The 22,474-nt window shown below is 35.6% G+C and overlaps 1 protein-coding gene across 2 annotated transcripts in view; it reads right to left on the bottom strand.

The window, feature by feature from the left end:
- The window catches only part of sugct (succinyl-CoA:glutarate-CoA transferase), a 109,840-nt gene that overhangs the window by 59,284 nt on the left and 28,082 nt on the right, over positions 1 to 22,474 (bottom strand). For both annotated transcript variants that reach the window (XM_026200857.1, XM_026200858.1), the window contains exons 10-12: positions 12,024 to 12,095; positions 11,763 to 11,860; positions 10,854 to 10,956 (exon numbers count right to left, since the gene is read on the bottom strand). In XM_026200857.1, coding sequence (XP_026056642.1) covers positions 10,854 to 10,956; positions 11,763 to 11,860; positions 12,024 to 12,095 — 273 coding nt within the window. The remainder of the gene's footprint in view (positions 1 to 10,853; positions 10,957 to 11,762; positions 11,861 to 12,023; positions 12,096 to 22,474) is intronic.

Genomic DNA, 22,474 nt, shown 5'->3' with positions numbered 1-22,474 from the left:
CTGAGAAGATTATAATCACAAAATACAGTACATCTGCAAAGCACAAATTTATTGGACCTTCTCCAGTTCGGTCCAAATAGAGAGAGGAGAAATGGGAATGTGATGCAATATGGGCCTGGACATTGGTTTCCCAAACGAGCACCACAGCTTGATGTGCTTGTGAGCATGTGTGCTAAACCCTAGACCAGAGGTCCCCAACCACTGGGTCGCAACCTAGTATCATGCCATTGAAAGTTGCAACTGGGTCACAAGAAATTCCTGTGTATAGCTATGATACTCTTGCTATTTATTTCAGGTTAATGATTGTTCTCATTTTTCTATATTTTCGTTGAATGCAATTGCTATCGAGTACCGATTTCCTGTAAATTAAATGTTCAATAAAGGAAAAACTGCATCTTATAAGTAAATGATTTGAAAAGCTGTACACAGACATCATGTACATGTGGCATAGAAATAGCACTCTATACAACTTGCCACTACCTGCAATAACAGGTACTGTATCAAATGCAAATAAACAGAACAATGCAATACTAAAATTATTAAAGCATATATTTTGAGTAAACTAGACAGTGTTATATATTTTAAATTACTACTAAAGTACTACAGTTATTTTCAGTATTAAGTGGAAAATAATTCCCATCAATATTGCTATTCTTTAACAAAATAATGATTATTTTATTTAAAAAAAATTTAAGCCGGTAAAAATATTTTTCAATACATTTCTGGCCATTGGCAGATGTAGTAAAATGTTAGTTTTAGGCCCTGCATGGAATGGCAACTTTTCCTTTAAACTATAAAATAGTCGTATGTGCTGTACCAAACACTGGGTAAAAGGTCAGTGTAGCTGTAAATCAAGCAATTTGGCCACCCTTGTCGAAGTGATCCAGCCATATGAATCATCACACTGATTTTCACTTATGACATTCTCTCTGATCCATATTTTGAAGCGCATTCGTTCGGAAACGCAATTCACTGCTTAGTTTAGGATTTTTGCTTAGTACCCTAATGCAGGCCAGATGTCCACTTGTATAATACACTCTTAGTGAAGCTCATTCCACTCAACAGCTGTTTAGTTTAATTGACTATGACCAACGGGTGGATCCCATTGCACTGTTCATGTGAAAAATGCACCACAATCACGCTCTCTCCTTTCATTCACTCCACTCCTGGGGAGCTTAATCCCAAAGAAACCAAGCAAGCAGTCCGCTGGCCGGTCAGAGAATACGGTACAGTGACTCCGAGAGGATGAGGTGAAGATCGACGCATGCTGTCAGGGATCACAGCTCCAACTGACAGGATTTAACGCTCAGCCAGCTCAAACTCAATACACAACGGTCCATTTGAGATGCTAGAACTTCCTCCAAGACATGCGAATGAAGGATCACGGGGAAGAATGAGACACAATATTATGTATACCAATGTACTTGCCAAGGATGAAAAGAAACTTGAGATTGTGGAAGCAGATGATTTTGCGAACTGAAATATTTGTGAAGAAAATGAATGATCATGTCTTGTTTGACTGGCTTCGGCAGATTTGCAATCTCTTCGATTCATACTTAGACTAGCACTTAGCAGCAGAATTTGTAAATCAACTGAGTTTTTTTATCCCACAGATGGTTACTCTGTACAAAAATATCAAAGATGGGTGGACTTTGGATGAAGACCATGGGAAAATCAGAAGCTTGGGAATTCACGTTGTAATTTACACCAGCCCTTTCCCTGATGTTCACACAACGGCTCCAGTAATTTCTGTTACCCCTGTTTATTCTTGCTTGCCGAACTGTCCAAGAGAAATAACACTATCCATAAAACAACATCTAATGGAAGTATCATCTAGACTAAGATCCAGACATTTATTGACTCCAACAAAAAGGAAACTGTCTGTCCTCCTTTGTCATTGCAGAATGGTTGAGGTTATCCAGTCTGATGACAAAACCAGTCATTTAAATGTTACAAATCAAAGTAGGAGATAGTGCAGTAACTTAACCTTTGAACTAGCAAAGTGTGTGTGTGTGTGTGTGCGTTTGGTGATGAGTTTTTGGCCCAGGGACTGCATTTAAAGACACACCAGAGGTGTTCAGCTGGGTTTCTGCAGACCAGTCAAGTTCCCAATATATTTGGCAATAGTACACACAAAAGTCTTTAAAACTGAAGTGTGTGTATATACTGTATGTTGTTGAAAACCGTTGACATACTCCATGCAAAATAATAGACCTACAAACAAAGACAAAAACTAGCTTTTCCCCACAGTTTACCCCACTCTCCGCATTCATGAGTTGCTGAAGTCAATCAGATTGTCTTTTCCGAATACCTCCACAACATAATACCATACTCAACCGAATGAGTCACTTGCACAAATGTTAAGGTCTTTTGAGGTTACTCAAAATTTCCAATTGTTTTCCTCCCACCAGAAAACAGCAGTGAACTTCACTCCAACTGTTTCTGCACTCATTCATTGTAAATACCAGCTCCAAGAGGAGCAAAACAGTTTGTAAGGAATGAAGTTCATTATGTGGACTAGGATCCAAGGAGCGTGTGTCGAACTATCTAGTTACAAGTACACGGGTCCATCATTTTCACAAGGGCCCTAAGCCATTACAATGGGGAAAATCCTCAAGTCTCCAGCCAGGAAAGAACAACTGGAGTCGGCTTTCAGAATAACCTCCATTACTCAAACATTACAGTGACAGAGACTACGCAAACCTACTGGACCTTCTCACATGACTGGACCAATTACTGCAGCTACAGCATTCGTTCCTGCCGCAGCGCTCCCTGCAACATCTGTTTAAGCTCCAATGCTTGGCTCTTCACTCATTTGGGTGCATTTGAAGGTCCACGGGGCCCGGAAACATCCCTGTACTTGTAAACATTCAGTGGAAAACTCTGCTGTGAGACAACACCAAGGTCGGTAATTATCTGTTATTGTGTGCAGCTGGTTTACTCCAACATTTCCACGTCCACTCAAAACTCACGGAGAGATGTATTTCAGGAAAACTAAAGGTCAACATTCACTCCTCTGAGTCACACTTCATTTTTTTGTCAGCAAATAATGTCGTCATTTATTTCCATTCATAAAACTCATAAAGTGTTTGTGGGTTCCTGGCAGCTTTCACAAATACACTTTGGTGTCCCGTGACAATTTAAGTAACAGAGACACAAATCACAAGTTTTTTGTTAGAAAACAACATTATCCAATATATTACATATCAGTTATAAAATGAATCTTAACAGGAAAAGTAGCTAGTTTTAAACAACACATCTCCTTAAAACATTGAATAGGCCTGTTCCACGTCATAAATCTTAACTAATCATACAACATCTCATAATTTTGACATTATTGGCTGAATTTATATATAGTTATGTTAGTTTAGTTAGTTTTTTTTTCTGGTTAAAACAAACCAAAAAAAAATTTTTTTTAACTCCAGGTTTGTTGTGCTTGTACATGTATATCAATAAGACTTATAATAACTACTATGATGATTATTATTATTACTAAATTAAAAATTTACAGAAAATAAGAAATATTACCATTTTAATTATGCATTTAGTATTTAGAAATAAATGTAGCGCTATAATAAGTTAAACAATAATAACAATAATAAAATATTATATTGAAAACTGCAGGTTGTAGTCCCAATCGTGTTAAATTACTACATTTATTAATTTTATTTTAATTAACGAGAAATACAATCTTTTTTAGCCAGGCTATATCTGTATTCCTGTTACTTGTCTATTTAATCATGATGTTTATGAATTTGCACTGCTACAAAAAAGCTAATTACAAAAATCTATGTAATTAAACTGAAATTTACATTTTCACCAAATTTTGGGCCAAAATTTCAAACCTACAGTAGTAGAAAATATTGCTATAACATAATATAACTTATCAGCTTGTATAATATTCAATTTGACCTGGTGAGGTTTACGATTTCCTGCAGGTTCTTAAACAAGCGACCAATGAATAAATAATTGTTTTAAGATATATTTTGTACCATATTAATGGAAAGTGACTTATAAGCATTATATCTTAGCACGGTTAATGTGGGGGGGAAAAAACTAAGTTGAATGATACAGAACCTGAAGCTATAAAACATGGTTTAACAGTCACATAGTTCTCCAAGTCCTGAACAAAAAAGATAGACCAAAGATTTAGACCAGAGATTTAAAAAATGATAGCTTGACTTCATAAGTCACAACAAGCTGGAGATCAGGGCAATGTGTATTTCACTCTGAGCCCTCCTTGGATTGTTGGAACAAACTCAGGTTTAGACTAAGCAGTTCAAACAAAATTCAGATAAACAGGGCTTCATTCACACATGCACACACTCAAACACAACAATAACATTCAGTTATACAGTTCAGCTTGGAAGCTCAAAAAAGGAAGAGACTCGTCTCCAGAAATTCTTCTCCTTCCTTTTTTTCATCCGTGTGAATATTCAGCATTCAACCATGCTCACATCTGGGAGCCATTTTGTCCAAATCCAACATCTGGGCCTGGTACCTGATACGACAGGAATGATACTCTGGAAACATCCAATATTAATATTAATTTTTCACTGGACCTAGTCCAGGTGTGTGGCTCGGCAGTGAAACGGGCGATAACCTGCACATATTTGCTACATTTAGAAAGCAACCAGGGACCAGGATTGACCGCCAGTAGCTCCAGACCAAAACATAACCCGAATGTCACGGATGTGATTCTTGAAAATGAAGTATGCGCCACATGATACTGTGTGCATGGGGAGCATTGATGGATAACTTGATTAACGTCAAGCAAACGTCACTGGAAAACTGGAACCGGGGCCAATAAATATAATTGAAAAAGTTCAAATGGTTCAACAGGGATTTTTTTCCACTTGTTTGATGACAAGAAACTCCACAAAATTGATGACCAAAACTCCACAGACAGTCTGAGACACCTTACAACACTCTCACTGTTCATTTTTTCCAACATTCAATGGGCTGAAAATGATGCTTTAGTAATTTTACCATAACCCAATCATGCTTCAAAAGACCAACAGAAGATGAAAATGAGAGGCTTAACCAGAAGTTCTCATCTGTGCATGCCAAGATAATTTCTTCAATACTCAAAAAACGACTTCAAATCCCATTTGGAAGATTCCATTGATGTGGAACATTGTTTATTTGTGTATCACAATCAGAAGTGAGAACTTTATAAGAAGGCCTGTGAGCACTTAAATGTTAACAAATGTTTCAATTACATTCAGAGACAGCCATCATCTAGTCTCAGCTTCAGGCGTCACGTCCACAGACCGCTGGCTGAACGTCTGATGCATATAATGGCACAGAAAATGGGAAACGCTTCTGGAAGTCATCATATGATTGGTTGAATTGTACAGGACTTTCTGGAGAAGTCTTTGTAACATTTTTTTTTATTAGTCTGCCTGGAAACAAAGCAGTCGTGACACAAAACTCCCTCATGGAAGAAGAAATTTGTCACATTTACAACTGTGACAATGAACACTCATCAGGATTCAGAAATCTCAGAATCGATGCAGAATCAGTTCTCGATTTGCGATGCATCGATTTATTTTCCCAGCCCTACCACCTACTGTTTTTGTTCAGATAAATGTGAAAATCAGACCAGATTTTCATGCACCAAACACACAGTGGTTGATGGAAAAGCGGCTAATGCATAGTGGTGTAAGAAAATATAGATAAACTTGAGTATCGCAATATTTGTTTGGCAATACTGTATCCATTCTAAAAAACGGAATATCAAAATGTAAAAATAAATAAATAAATAATATATATATATAAACATATATGCATATAAACACTGCACTGAACAAAACAAATGCTGAGTGGTTGCTTTAGATGTCAGTCAGATGGCCTTTTGGGCCGATGAAAGCTGTGATTCAATAATCAAGACCTTCTGCTGTCAGTCAGAAGGTCTGGCTACACAAGACTAAACCCCACTAGGCCTTCTAGAGGTTTCCAATAGTTCCTGTAGTTCCAATAGTGATGTTCATGCAAAAAGAGGACACTTCAGAAAAGGTAGATGACAAGAAAAACAGGTTGAAGTAATGCTTCACGAAGAAGAAAGAACCTTGAATTATAGTGTTTCAACAGGCAAAAGTTATGGATGAAGGCCAATCCGAAAAATGGCTGATTTATCGACCTGGTTTGGTTTCCATCTCTGTCAGAAGTGAATATAAACCCCACCGATGTTCAAGCACTAGATCAGTTAATCAGGCCACATGACCTTGTGCTTCCTATGGAAGCGCAGCATGAATTTTATTGACCACCCTTACCTAATTCCATCTGCTTTCCTCATTTGTCTTGTTGTACCAACCCTCCTCTTCCACTAAGTCTTAATATCACCCACTCTATCTTGCTCTAATACTAACCTCCCCATCCACATCCTCTCCATCTGGTTTTCAGTCCAGTACATGTGAAGCTGTCCCTTCCACTGAATCATCTCCTTAGCTCACTCTTCACGTCTGTTGGCTAATTTCCTCCGTGCCCTTGCAGCTACTGCTGATTTCTCCAGTGAACACTGGATGTTTTTGGTTTTCGCTGTTCGGTCAAAAGGAGCAATGGCTAACAGATTTGTGTTGTCCTCTGACAGATATGATCTCCAGATGGAATCATCAGCTTCGGCTGTCAAAAGTTCACCAGGACGCGATCGTGCCGGGCGTTCCTCACATGATATGGAGGTGAGATGTGCTGTATGTCTCCTGATGGACGTCCAGACACAAGAAAAAATCCATAGAGATGCGCTGACCAGTTTTGAATGCTGAGATTATTTTAGGGTTAAACAACCCAATTTCATTCAAATTAATCCATCATCCCATTTTAGTAAATTATTGTTGTAATATGATTGTAGATTATTATGATATGATTACTTAAATAGATGGCTTGCAACTGAAAGTTTCAAATCCTGCGAGAGTTTAAAAATTATTCAAATTTAGCTGTTAAACAAGGTACTTAACTAGGGATGCACGATAATATCGGCACAACATCGGTATCGGCCGATAAAAGCTTAAAATGACCATTATCGGTATCGGCCGATATGAATATTTCTGCCGATGAGCCAAACCGATATTCTCCAAGTGAAATAATTGACCTGTTTTTCAGATGTGAATGTCTGTCTACATTTGTAAAATAATAAATTTATGGTAGAATAAGTACAGAAGAGATACATGGATTTCTCTTCAGTAAAATTAAAGTTTAAATATATCAGTATATATTTGTATATATATCGATATCGGTATCGGCATCGGCCAAAATTATTTTGAAAATATCGGCATATCGAATATCGGCCAAAATCCAATATCGTGCATCCCTATACTTAACCTCACGTTACTCCATGGGGAATGACCCTGGTATACTGCAATTGCATCTAGTAAATAGTAGAAAACTACACTCACAAGAATTGACAACCTACTGTAAATGGTGCAATAACTACAAAAAGGGGCAGGTCAATTGCTTATGTCAAAACAGAACACATAAGTTGTGTATAAAGATGCTTATAAAATGTTTATTAAATGTGGTAATGTCAGTGATAATGTTGACAAAAAAGCAAAAAAAAAATACTTTTTCTTCAATAACATGCACTTTTTTTAATTTCCAATTTTGTTATATGAATATTACAAAACTATCTTGTATTTTGTATCATGCCATTTTGTTTTTTTACTTTATTAGTTTATCTAAACATAATGTTTAACAAATGACTCATTACCACCACAAACAGCAATTTTACACCAATAAAGTCACTTAAAGTTAGTGAGATACCTGAAATATGAGTTGTAGTTTTGTCAATTTATGCAAAAACTGTGAAAATATTATTTAATTTTGTATATTTAGTATTATTTATTTATTATTTCCTTAAATGTAAGTCATTTTGAAAAATTTTGAAAAATTTAGAAAGATTTAAGTGAAGGGTATGTCTAGGGTTGGAGTAAGCGGATAGAAAATATCGTTTTTCACAGTATAAAACCCTTAATTCATATAAGGGAATATAATATATATATATAATGTTATAAAATAACATGGAAACCCAATGTGTGTATTTCTGTGTGTTTGTTTATGTGTGTTTAAAGCTAAATAAAGGATTTGGCCTTTTTATTCTAATTTTTTTTTTTTTTTTTTTTTTGCCTCAAACACAATACATGATTTGAGATGGTGAAAATGAAATTGTGTGAATGTTCAAGATGAAATGAAAATAATAATTTGCAAACACATTGTTAGCTGAAAAATTAAACTAATAAGTTTAAGAGGGGTGCTTTCTAAAAAAGTTTCTAAAAGTTTAAAAGTGCCTAAGAAACACCCAATTATAAAACCCGACAACATACCAGAACTCAGTACACTTTAGAATTTCTATGTATCATAAAACAGTTAATAATGTGGTGTGGTAACCGCAGTAATCTGTCAGTTTGTGTTGAGACAAATATGTTCTTGCAGATATTTTTCTATATTTAACACATGGTATACATGTTCTCTTGTTGTCCACTGGCAGATGCCAAAACTTTAAACTGCATTCCATTATGTAACTATGAATGACTAATATGTTTTCAAATTCTTTGAGCAAAAGTTGTAGTGAAAGGCTAAATATAGCCAACCGCATTGGGAAAATTAAATATTCATAGCCTCACCAAAGGTTCAATGAGTGTTTCGAATCAACATGGACAAAAACAATAGCTGCTAATTCTGATCATATGATGTGGTAAAGCGAGACCCTCGGTGCGCTGATGGGATCTTTAAGTGCATGCACTCTCTGTACCAACATGTGGTAGGAATTAACCATTAGTGTGTGTAAGTGTGGACGGGAACTTCAGAATCTTTGGTGTACAAAATCAGGTTCAAATTGCAGCAGTGTTAAATTCCTTGCTCTAGGGGCCTGTACATATGATAGTGTTTCACTTTTCACTTTATTAGCTACTGATGTTGATCAAAGAAATGATCTTGACTTGTTTTTAAGCAATCTCGGCAATAACAGCGGACACTTATTTTTCTGGGTCATTCAGTAGGTTCTACTAGACTTATTATTTTATGGGGTAAATCTGTATGTGGAGACTCCCAGGGGAGGAACTAAGTAGCTAAGAAGCATTGCTACTAACTTACCTACCGTGCATGTTTCAGTAGCCTGACAACAGTCGAGCTGTTCAAAACAACACTTTTCCACTAAAAAACTACTTTTTCCAGAGAACTAGCATTTGTGTGACAAAAGGCTTTACAAAATAAAACTATTGCACTAATCGGAATTAATCGCATCCAAAATAAATGTTTTTGTTTACATAATATATGTATCTGTGCTGTGTATATTTATTATGTATATATAAAATACACACATGCATGTATATATTTCAGAAAAATATGTTATGGATATACATTACATTTATTTATTTATAAAATAAACTATATGAACATAAATATAGACATGTAAATACATGTAAATATTTTCCAAATATATACTTAAAATATATGTGTAGTTATATATACATAATAACTAAACACAGAACATGCATTTATATTATGCAAACAAAAACTTTTATTTTGTATTCGACTAATCGCGATTAATCCTTTGACAGCACTAATTAAACAAATAAAACAATGAAACACTTTACCAAATAAAATATTGTGACATTTAAATGACTTTTGAGCCCTAATTCATATCTTTAAAAAAATTTGTACCTAACAAATTGTTATTTTTTTCCAGCAAATTCAGACAATAAATGCTGTTTTGGTGCTCTTTGATTTAACGCAATAGTTCACCATACAAGGCAGTTCTGACGGCAGCATGAAGCACGAGTGAGCATTCATCCCTTCCTCTTTATTACTTGTTTTAACAAGGGGTGGAACAGTTCAACCTTTTCACAAAAAAAAAGAGATACATTTTTTCACGTAGCATTTCATTTACTTCAGGCAAGTCATCACTGTATACAGCTCATTATTTCCTAGAGAAATTAAGTCTAGTGAAGAGAGCATTTGGTGAAATATTAGACTATACTTTATTATATTTACTTTACCTGTAAGTGACTAATAGTTAGTCTTAATGTATGTTTAAATAAATATTTTATGAAACACATTTTGACTATGTCAATAATTATTTTTCAACAATAAATAGAAACTGTATTATTTAATTCATTTATTTCAAAATTTATGTTTGCATACAAATTTATTTTTATTTTATAGTTGATTATTATAGTTAAAAATAAATAATTTTGGGCTCTGTTGTTAATTGTAACCTTATAGTAATGTAAAAGGGCTTCCTGTAGTTTAAAGCAGAAGGTAGATTTTTATGCCTAAGAACATTTTAATTATAATTGAATTTTTTGTTTTAATAAATAGCAATTTATTCAGTAAACCATTTTTAAGGCAATTTCTTTTTGGCCATAGTATATACAGTTTGTACAGTATAAAAACCATTACTCCTATGGAATTTCCCTACTTTTCACAAAAACAAACATGTGTGTGTGTGTGTGTGTGTGTGTGAGAGAGAGAGAGACAGCAGGTGAGAGAGTGTGTGTGTGTGTGTGTGCGTGTGTGACCCTACTTGTCCACCACAGAGATCCTTCATATGTATAGATATATTTTTGAAGTTCTAAAATAAAGACTATCAAAGGGCATTCAAAAGAAAAAACTATTTCATTAGCTTTGGCAATATTGTGTCATTTACATTCAAGCCAATAAAGCAATTTTTAATTGAACTTGAACTGAATATATATACACACACAAACCTATTTTAGTATGGGAAATGTTTACCCTTAAGAAGTGTAATATGAATTCATGTTTGAACAAGACATTATGTTTCTTTTTGTACAAATACAACTATTTGCACCAAGTTGGTCCGCCACTGTTTTAAAGCACTGATGTGACCTCAAACTCACCTGAGGGTTGGCGAACACCTGCTGAATGTTGTTGATAGGGCCACAGGGGACACCGGTGCCTTCGAAGCGTCTCAACCACTCTGCAGTCGTCTCCTGCATGAACCTGAGGACAGAGGCCTGAATGAAGGTCTGAGAAGGGACAGAAGGGAGGGTGCTGGAAAATGGGGCACGGACACAATAACATGAGCTGAAATGAAAGTCATATGTGGCCACTTCCTCTCCCTGTCCCTTCAGGACAACAGCACTGTGTAAAACCACCAACACACTTAGAAAGATTTCACTTACTATGCCCACTATAATTAACTTCTCTTTTGAGCAACATTGTAAACATATAAGGTTTCTCATATTGTAAACATGCTCTCACACACCACGTCTTGGCCTTTGGTGACTGATGCTGATTCACCCAGACAGAATGTGCCGTTTGATTTATGTAAAGACTTTGATACAGATTTTTTGCACACAACAGTCCCATTGTTGCCAAGAGCATGGTATGTGAACAAAATGTTTCAATGCTAACAACCATTAATTTGGTTTTTTTAATAGAATGGGTTCACAATTCTTAGACATAATGCATCAGAAGTTGAAAATTGGGATGTGACCAGGAAAGAAGCAGAGACAAGGAACATCTTTGGTTTGCTATTTTCTTTGCTATTTCTCCAGCATATATATATTTAAAAAATGCAGTCAGCATTAAAAGGAAATGGTACATCTTACTCATTTTACTTTTGATTAAAGGGTTAGAATAAGTGGGATAACGTACATCCTTATTATTTCTACATTATCCCTTACTTGATGAATGATAAAAAATACATTGTTTCCTCAAACATTTATCATTTAAAATAATGTGGACAGATGAATAGTGCACAACACTCACAGGTTTGGTTTAGATGTCACAAAACAGACGCTTACCTCTCGGACAGAATCTGCAGCAGCTCTTTGCGGTGCTGAACTCTTAACTTGTTGATTTTGTACTTCGGGTTTTCTGCCAGGCCATTCATGCTCAAAACCTTGGCAAACAGATAAGTTTGATGACAGAACTGTTAGGAAATGTGAAGCCTTTTCCCCATAAGTCAAAACAAATGAACATAGCTATAAAATATGCCGGTGACTCAAATGTACAAATAAAGCTTAGTTAGATTTATTAATATGCATATTTGGAGTCATGCTTACTTTGCACACTTTCATAAATTGCTGGTCGTTTCCCGCTGCCACAACCAAATATCCATCTTTGGTCTTGAAACCCTGCAAACGTAGAGATTTAATAAGTATACAGAGCTGAGTGCCAGCTAAACTGTGTAAGTAATAAAGAAAAACCTCACACACCAACTGCCATAAACAGAAACAGAGTGACAACACTGGAAACTTTGATATAATTACATTTATGACTAACACAACCATGCAGTATTTCATGCAAATCTGCATCTAATGTTTATTTTCTCTAGGGTACTCCACTTAAAGGGATACTTCACCTAAAACTGAAAATGTGAACAATTACATCAAACATGTAGATGAGTTTGTTTGTTAAAAATAAATAATTAAATTAAGTTAATAACTTTGACAGCACATTTGCTTGAAATGATTGACAACTGTTATGCAAAATTCACATTTTAGATTCGACAAACTATATAAGATTTCTATTCAAACTGAATGCATAAATCTAGGCTCTCATATGCTGTTTTCAAAGCACAATGCAAACTGTGACATTCATTCACTGATGCTCTTTAATCAGCAGCTGCGCTAAATACTGGAAGTGCATATACTTGCTGGAAACCAGCCAAATTAAAAGCCTGCTGATTCTAAGTTTGAAAATTACAAAAATTCATATTAAAAAGTAGTAGTAAATATTAGCATTTTATTTTTTATTTTTTATTAATTTTAAATAGTATTATCACACATTATTATTTAGTTTATTATTTTATCAAATTAATATAAAAATTATAAAAAATAATATTATATATATATATATATATATATATATATATATATATATATATATATATAATATTTTTATCTGTTATAATTAATGGGTCACGTTATGCAGTGTGAGGACCAAGCAAAACGTCCAGGTTCTATTATAAGGACCAAGCTGAATAGATGATGAGGACTCGCATTTTCGGCAGTTTTGAGTTAAAATGTCGATGAATGATGGATTTGTTTCTTACAAACATACAGCTTTACTTTCTACTTCTGAGGTGAGGTGGATTATTGTGATGTTTTTATCAGCTGTTTGGCACCCATTCACTGCAGAGCATCCATTGGTGATGAAATGCTTAATTACTCCAAATCTGACGAAGAAACAAACCAAATATGAAACTAATCTTTGACCAGTAATACAAATTCAACTTCATAACATTAAAATTTTAACTAAATAGTTATCTCATACAGATTTTTAACAGCACAAGAGGAAAATGATGATGGCACAATATAATATTTTACAGATGAACTTATCCCCTTAACACTTATATCTCCTAATACTTCTTCAGTTTATTAATGAGAGTAAAAGTACTCTGTAAAAACCTTCAGAATAAAGAATAACAGAAAATGGAGTACATGGAGATTACTGACATATAACTGAAATGTAAAGATGATATAGTGCAATAAAATAAATGCAAAAAAGTCTATTTTGGATGTTTTCTTTCCACTGGTCAGGTCAAAGTCATGGAAGCAAACAGCCCAAAAACCCTAAACTTGATGTTTTTTGATTCAATGACCTGTGCAGCTCAGGTTGTGTCAAACCCTTCGGGTGAATCAGAACTTTCAATATGCATATTAGCGGTTTGAGGGAAAATCTTTCAACGAAAGATCAGGCCCACAAATTCTTCAGGTTGAACTTTGCAGGTCTATGCTCGCAGCAGAGACGCCGATTCATCCATTCCATCGAACCCTACTTCAGGCCCAATGCCAGCTGGTAAAAAGCACATATTCACTTGAAAACAGCCAAACCAAGAGAAGGCTTTTCACAGAGGTAGGATAAACTACAGTATAATCAGCTAGAAAATAGCACTAACAAGACTAGAAACAATAAAGATCCAAAACCCAAGTGGCACTTCTGGGACAATCTTCCAATGCCATTGAAGCCACAATGAACGGCAATCAAACAACTTACGTTAGACATGTCAAACGCAGTCAATCCCCTCACAGATCATTCCCATTTTTGTCTCGACAGCATCTTGTGAATAGCAGACGGGCCCAAAGTTCAACTAACGTGACCTTCTCAAGTGCAATCCATCGGCTTCTATTGGACCAGACTATGTGCATGAGTAAATCAAGACATTGCTAATCGTCTTTTGGCCACAGCAGCACACCTTAGAACAAAGCGTGCATTCATCGCCGCAGCCTCTCTTAGCACAAGCCCTTCACTCTATGTGTGTTTATTCTGGTGCCCCTGGCAGTACAATAGGTTGAACAAGAAACAAAGTGCATGGAGCACAGTTAATGAGACAGTGTTTTGACAAAATGTAGCCCATCAGATTAAATGATTTCAAATGAATAAATCAAGCATGGGCCAAGAGGTCACATGCCTGGGGGATTCCAGGAAACAGCAGGAAGGCGAATATACACACAGCAAACGCATCCGCACACAAAGGCGCTCCAGCTTCATCTTAGTGTGGGTCCGCTTTGACTCAATCAGTGAAAGAGATCAAGCCAAAATTGTTCTGCTACCAGGATGTTTCCAAACTCGTGCGAAGCACCCTGGGGCTCGCTGGATGCAACTTGCATGTGTACAAGGAGCTTGATGACGTTCAACCTGACATCCTTTCCTGTTGTGTTCGATTGCACGCAGGAGCCAAAGTAACACTCAATATTCACAAAATTCAGCTTTGGTGAGTTAATAAAATGCACACCATCTGTGCGTTAACTACAAAACAAGTAGATTCACATGTTTTTAGACAACTTTTGGTTCATCTAGGATGACTAAATTTAGTTTTTCTCCAGGATTCGATGTGGTGACACGTTGAAAAAAAGTCTAATTGAAAACAGTTATATTTTTGAAGTTATAAAATAAAGACTATTAACAGGCATTTTAATATAAAACACTATTTCAGTTTTTCTCCTTCAAAACATCATGATTAATTCGACTGGGTTTCTTGCTGTTTCTTTGTAACTGTGACATATACCATCAAAAAAAGTATACTTCCAAAGAGCAGAAATTGTTTCTAGACCATTTTTTTTCTCCAATGTTTGGTTACATGATAATAAAACTTCTTCCTTTTCTGTTTTCGAAAGTTTTTTTTTGTACAATGTTCAATGTCTATGCATAGGGGTATGCAGCTTCACATACGTAACTAAAATAAAAATGCGCCATATAAAACATTTCAGACCATTCATTTAAGTACCAACATGGTTGACAGCAGCTAATGCAAAAACATGATTTTAGATTGACTAACTGTAATAATGCATAAGATTCATTCATTACACACAGACTGGTATATTTCAAATGTTTATTTCTTTTAATTTTGATGATTATAACTGACAAAAAAAGGAAAATCCCAAATTCAGTATCTCAGAAAATTAGAATATTACTTAAGACTAATAAAAAGAAAGGATTTTTTGAAATCTTGGCCAACTAAAAAGAATGAAAATGAAAAGTATGAGCATATACAGCACTCAATACTTAGTTGGGGCTCCTTTTGCCTGAATTACTGCAGCAATGCGGTGTGGCATGGAGTCGATCAGTCTGTGGCACTGCTCAGGTGTTATGAGAGCCCAGGTTGCTCTGATGGTGGCCTTCAGCTCTTATGGATTCTTGGGTCTGGCATATCGCATCTTCGAATTCACAATACCCCATAGATTTTCTATGGGGTTAAGGTCAGGCGAGTTTGCTGGTCAATTAAGCACAGGGAGACCATGGTCATTAAACCAGGTACTGGAAGCTTTGGCACTTTGTGCAGGTGCCAAGTCCTGTTGGAAAATGAAATCTGCATCTCCATAAAGTTGGTCAGAAACAGGAAGCATGAAGTGCTTTAAAACTTCCTGGCATACGGCTGTGTTGACCTTGGACCTCAGAAAACACAGTGGACCAACACCAGCAGATGACATGGCACCCCAAACCATCACTGACTGTGGAAACTTTACACTGGACCTAAAGAAACGTGGATTGTGTTCCTCTCCTCTCTTCCTCCAGACTCTGGGACCCTGATTTCCAAAAGAAATGCAAAATTTACTTTCATCAGAGAACATAACTTTGGACGACTCAGCAGCAGTCCAGTCCTTTTTGTCTTTTAGACGCTTCTGACAGTGTGTTGTTAACTATAAGCTGCCCATGCCACACGCACTCATGCAACCCCATACCATAAGAGATGCAGGCTTCTGAGCTGCTGAGTGCTGATAACAACTTGGGTTGTCCTTGTCCTCTTTAGTCCGGATAACATAGCGTCCCAGTTTTCCAAAAAGAACTTCAAGTTTTGATTCGTCTGATCACAAAACAGTTTTACACTTTGCCACAGTCCATTTTAAATGAGCCTTGGCCCAGAGAAAACGCCTGTGCTTCTGGATCATGTTTAGATATGGCTTCTTTTTTTTACTTAAAGAGATTTAGCTAGCAACGGTGAATGGCACGGTGGATTGTGTTCACCAACAATGTTTTCTGTAAGTATTCCTGAGCCCAGAGTGATTTCCATTACAGTAGCATTTCTGTATGTGATACAGTGCTGTCTAAGGGCCCAAAGATCATGGGCATCCAGTAAAGTTTTCGCCGCAGCATTGCTGGAATTGGTGATCCTCTGCCCAACTTGACTTCTGAGAGACACTGTCACTCTGAGAGGCTCTTTTTATACCAAATCATGTTGCCAATTGGTCCACCAGCTGTTCCTTATATGTACATTTAACTTTCCAGCCTTTTATTGGTACCTGTCCCTTTTTATATTTGGCATGACATTTCAAAATGTCTCACTTTCAACATGTGATATGTTATCTATATTCTATTGTAATAAAATAAGTTTATGAGATTTGTAAATTATTCCATTCCTTTTTTTACTCACAATTTGTACAATGTCCCAACCTTTTTGGAATCAGTTTTGTATTTAATGGGTCACACTATGTGCAGTGTGAGCACCAAACTGAATCTCCAGGTGCTCTCATGAGAACCAGACTTTGCACTGTAACCATAACAGGCATGTATAGAGTGTTCAAAGCAGGCCACCTGTCGCCGCTGAATACCGCAGCTAGGAATAATGGAATAGGACTCTGGTTCTATTTTGTGGGTTTCTGGAACCCGGGGCCATGATTAAGAGGGACGACCAGGGGCATTCATATTGCGCCGCTAGAAGTGAAATTTTTGGACCGGCACAAGACGGACGAAAGCGAAAGCATTTGCCAAGAATGTTTTCATTAATCAAGAACGAAAGTCGGAGGTTCGAAGACGATCAGATACCGTCTATACAGACACTCTATTTTGATGTCACCATTTAAAAAATAAATAAATAAAAGAAGTGTTTTTGTAGTTTAACATTTAATAATGGTATGATTAAAAAAAACTTGTACTTTGAAACCCATTTTCAAAAGTTAGCATTTTCAGGCCCCCAAAATGCCATTGTTGTGTAAATGAATGTCCAAAACACATATTTTTTTTAATATTTTTTAGTTGAAAATGGTATTGTGTAAACTCCCCTAATATTAAAATTCTGAATGAAATTTACTCTGACTGATTTCATATTATGACTGACAAATAATGGCAAATAATGCATCATTTGTCTAAATAAATTAAAAATAGAACCTCAAAAATTTATTTTGAGATGTTAATAAATATTTATAACTTATCTGAGTGTTAGAAGATTACAAAGGCAATCGAAACGCGAAAATTTGGGACAAGAGCATGCAAAATGAAATATACAGTATCAACTGATACAGAATAAACAAAAAAGCAAAAAGTAAATAGTTAAAACAAAATCTGTTTTTAACAATTGTTATGCCTGTTTTGCGTTTACATGCATGAATACTGCACAATGAAATTCATTTTCTAAACAGCTGACAGTGGCTGCTGCCTGTGGGCTATATTTATAATGAGTGAGGGGGGGGGGGTGTAACTTTTGGAAAAAAAAGTTATCTGCCGTGAGACAGTGGTTCCAGTAAGGAGACTTAAATTGTAATATGTCATTATGTTTTCAAGCTGTGTCCTGCTTACAAACTAAGAGGGTTTGATTAGATTTTCCACTGAAGTTGCATTTACCAAACTTCATTATGAACAACTGAACCACCTGCTACTTACAACAATGGTCTGACATTATACTGCAAGCATTCATACAAAACCAGCAATTTCAGACCCAGGGCAGGAGACAGATATTCTAAAACAATCTAAACTGATTTTACTCGTGTACAGCTGGAATGGCAAAATAATTAGCCGCCTTTTAAACTTTTAAAAAGGAAAAGAAAAGCTTCCAATATACTTTTGAACATTCTATATGTAGACTGTGTATACAATCAAACTCTGCAGTATTCTGGCATAATTTTTGCTTGTTAAAATGGTTAAAACGAATCCAATATTTAGCAGTGTTTGATCCAAACAAACAAACAAAAAACCTATTAAACAAACTGATTCAAAACAAAACAACAAACAAATCTACACACAAAAAAACGAAACATTCATGAAACAAAACAGCACACAAAACATTATGAAACAAACAGATTCAAAACAGAACAACAGACAAATCTACACACAACACACACCAAAATACTAAATGTTTATAAAAAATGTATAAAACAAAACATAAGTAACAAACAAAAACACAAAATACAAACAAAAATGTTTATAAAACAAAACAAAAACGCAAAAGCAAAGCAAAACAGCAAACAAAAAAAAACTAAATGTTTATGAAACAGAAACACAAAATAAACAACACACAAAATGCAAAAAAAAAAAAAAAAAACTAAGACAAACACACAAAAACCATTTCTGGAATAAAACCACTAAAAAACACAAATCTGTAAAAAAAAAAAAAAAAAAAAAAAAAAAGAAGAAGCTGGTCTGAAAGCTTTAGATTAGTAAGTTATTTTACTGTGTATTGTTTTATTGTGTTCATATTTTCTATTATATTTCATGTGTTTATAATCTTTCTCAGTTTCTTATCTTATATTTTAGGAATGGGGTGCATAGCAAGAGGCTCATCGTATCTGTCGTATAAAAAAGTATGACAACTCCTTTTTCCAGAATAGAGAGCAGAATTGTAGTCCCTTCCTTTCCCAACGGGACTCTCACATAAGAAAGCACAATTAGCACACCCTAATTGAGGCCCAATCTGAAAGTAACCTAATCAGTCAACATTCATTTTCAGTTTTGATTAAGTGCTGGCAGAGACCTGCAGCCTTCGTGTGACCCTGGGGAAATGGAGACAAGAAGAAAGTTCTCACGGACGACAAAGCTGTAAACAGTCTATGCTTTATTCATTACATTATTCATTATATCATATTATGTAAACGGCCTATGGATGTGAAAAGTCACCTAGCAATATCAAAAGAGAGGTTTGCTTTGAGGAGGCCAAGTTCCTCTGAGTGAATAAACACAGCAAACAATAAGTGATTTAAAAGACATAAACCATTTCCAGAATTTCAATGAGACACAGACACTTTTTTTTTCACTGGGAGAAAAGGAAAGGGTGTTTTTATTAGAGCCGTGCCTGAACACAGTAATTGTTTTAGGCTTTGGCTGCACCCCATGTCCATGTGGTTTTCCCTCAAGAACATTCTCAATTTACATTAGCAAACCCATCCAACTATTAAAAGTGGCTTAAGCTTATCTTGCAGCTCACAAATATTAAGCAAATAACATGTTAATAACTGTAGTGATACACACCTATTACATTGATAAGATGTTTAACACTGTGCGAACAGTGTATGTTTCACATTTTGGATGCTGATTTGACTTACCTGGTTTCTTAACCCTGTGAAGCCTACTGTATCTCATATTTTATACAGAAATGTATAAGGCCTTTAAATTATCAACATGGTCAAAACTGATAAAAAAAACAAAACCTATTCCCTAGGTTGTATGATTGATTGATTATAAAAGACCTTATAGAATCACTGAATTCCCTTTTAGCTTGTGGTTCACTTGACATCTTTGCTGTAAAATTTATGATTTTTATGAAGTAACTATTAATAACTTTTTCATTGTTGGTAATAGTTCAAGATGAACACTAAGTGGACTCCAGTGACTTAGGATTATTATCCTAAGTTATTTTTTTATTTTTTATTTTTTTTAAATGTTGAAATCTCAGTGTCAAATTTGATACAACAGGCTTTTTCGCTCAATAAGCAATGCCACAGAATCTTTTTTTATTCTAGTTCCTCACAAAACCATCCGTTTACTGTTGTTTTAAAAACCTCAAACCTTGTATGAGGAACTTTAAGGAGCAAAGAGCAACTCAAGCAGCGTAAACATCCTAAAAAGGTTGTTGATGAGAAGCATAATTAAATTAAAATTAAAATTAAAATTAAAATTAAAATTATTTTTTTAAATTAAAATAAATTAAAAAGTAAATAGATATTTATTTATAAATTATCATGTATTGCACTGCATTACATGTTTTGTCAAACACAAAAACTCAGAGTTTGATCTTAAAACTAAGCATTCAAATATTATATTTTATATTACTGGAAGATCCAGAGGGATGACTGATAATTATTAAATTATCTTATCAATTCACAATATATCTTATTAATTCACAATATAATCAGAATTATATTCACTTGTACATAGATATACAATATCAGAAATTGCACCGAATTGCATATTTTTTGCCCAGTTTGAGCCTCTGAAAAAAAGTCTGATGTATTATGTTGCTAAAGAAAAGGCACATATGCAATTTTAAATTTAACCTAAGTCTAAGCTGGTGTTTTCAGCAGGAACTGCAACACAAGGCCTCATATTTAAAGAATCTAATAGTTAATTACTTCTTGCTCTCAGACATTTCTACAAGTGTGGGAAGGCCTCGGTGTTGGATTAGTGGTTGGGCTAATGATATCTGGAGCTTTAGTGGTGTAAGATTCAGCTTCGAGGGGTTTGTTTGGTCTGGGTGGCTTTCTTTAACAGCTCAGGGAAGTCTGAAAGCAAAGCGCTAGCACGAGTCTTTTGGCAAGCATTTGTCCAGAGAGAGTCCCTCGGCTAGACTAATGCAACACAGCCCCACTGTGGCTGAGATTAAGCGAGCTTTGAATCAATATCTGATCTCCAGTCGATGAGTGAGGAAATGGCACACAATTCACTGATGATTCCCAGCAAACACTTGAGGACAATATGAAGTCAAAACATTCAGCTGTTTAACTTTTCATCCGGCTTTGATTTGAAAAGAAAGCCATTGTCTGATGTTCAAATCCATTTGATTAGCTGACTACTAAAGCACAACTATTTTTCAGATTTTTTTGTGAATTAAATGAGTGGTGTATGTGTGCAACTTGTCCCACCCCAGTTGTGAGTGATTTAGAGCAGAAGTTTTCAAACTTTCTGACACGACAGAACCCCAAATATCAAAATATTCTGATGCCCAGATGTAAGTTTGCAAAATATTACCTGAAAAAATTAAATTTTTATTAAACTGACACCATGTTTTGCTCACCATTAGACAATTTTAAGATGCAGAAATCTGAAGAGCAACAAATTTAAAATAAATAATTAAATAAAACTAATAATAATTTTAAAATAAATAAAAAAATAAGTAAATAAATAAATGCAATTTTCTGACACTACAGATACCCAGATATTATGATCTCCTTTTTGAGGGAGACCTTGTAGAGTCAAATACATACATTTATATTTACACACACACACACACACACACACACACACATATGAAGAGTTCAGATGCAAAAGCCCTTAAGTGCCAACTGAACATTTCATCTAAAATGAGCATTTTTATCAGGCTCCTATTATGTTCAGTTATTTCACTTTAATTTCATATAAAAGGACATATACGTTCTCATTAGAGTAAAATTACTGAACCTTGGAGCATGAGAAAAAAGATGGCACTTAGAGGCTTTTGCATCTGAACTCTTCATATGTGTGTGTGTGTGTGTGTGTGTGTATTTATTTTTTTTTACTTTCCCATAGACTCTCAAGCTCCCTGGGAAAGCCCTGGTTTGGAGTGCATTGCTCCGGGGTTGCCAGTGTGTTCTGGGTTCTTTGTCTCATGTTAGTGCTCCAATAATCCTTTGTGAGAGTCACTGAAAGTTCTTGGACGTCCTGAACTCTCTCTGAGCCCACCATGACACCTCAGTTACACATCTCAGTCAGACATCCCCGCGAGCCGGACTCATCTGCTCCCAGAGTCAGAACAAGACAACCGAGCCCCGGTGAACCAGCAGCTTCATCTCTACTGAACAGAACACAGCTCTTTCACACTGAAACCAAATCCCCAACCACTGCTCGCTCTTGAGCCCAGACAGGAAACAGTGTGGGGAAGAGCTGTCAACTTACATGAGTGATTACCCCAAATACAGGAGAATAAAACAGATTGTGTGTGTGTGCGCGCATACATGTGTGTGTGTGTGTGCGCTCGTTTTTGTGTCATATCAGAACACAACTCTGTATAATGACATGGGTATGACACAGGTATAACAAGGAGAGGGTGACTTATGAGGACATAACCCATGTCCCCATTTTTCAAAACGCTTATAAATCATACAGAATG

The sequence above is a fragment of the Carassius auratus genome, chromosome 24 (assembly GCF_003368295.1).
Source record: "Carassius auratus strain Wakin chromosome 24, ASM336829v1, whole genome shotgun sequence".
Taxonomy (NCBI): Eukaryota; Metazoa; Chordata; class Actinopteri; order Cypriniformes; family Cyprinidae; genus Carassius; species Carassius auratus.
This window is presented reverse-complemented; position numbering and strand designations above follow the sequence as displayed.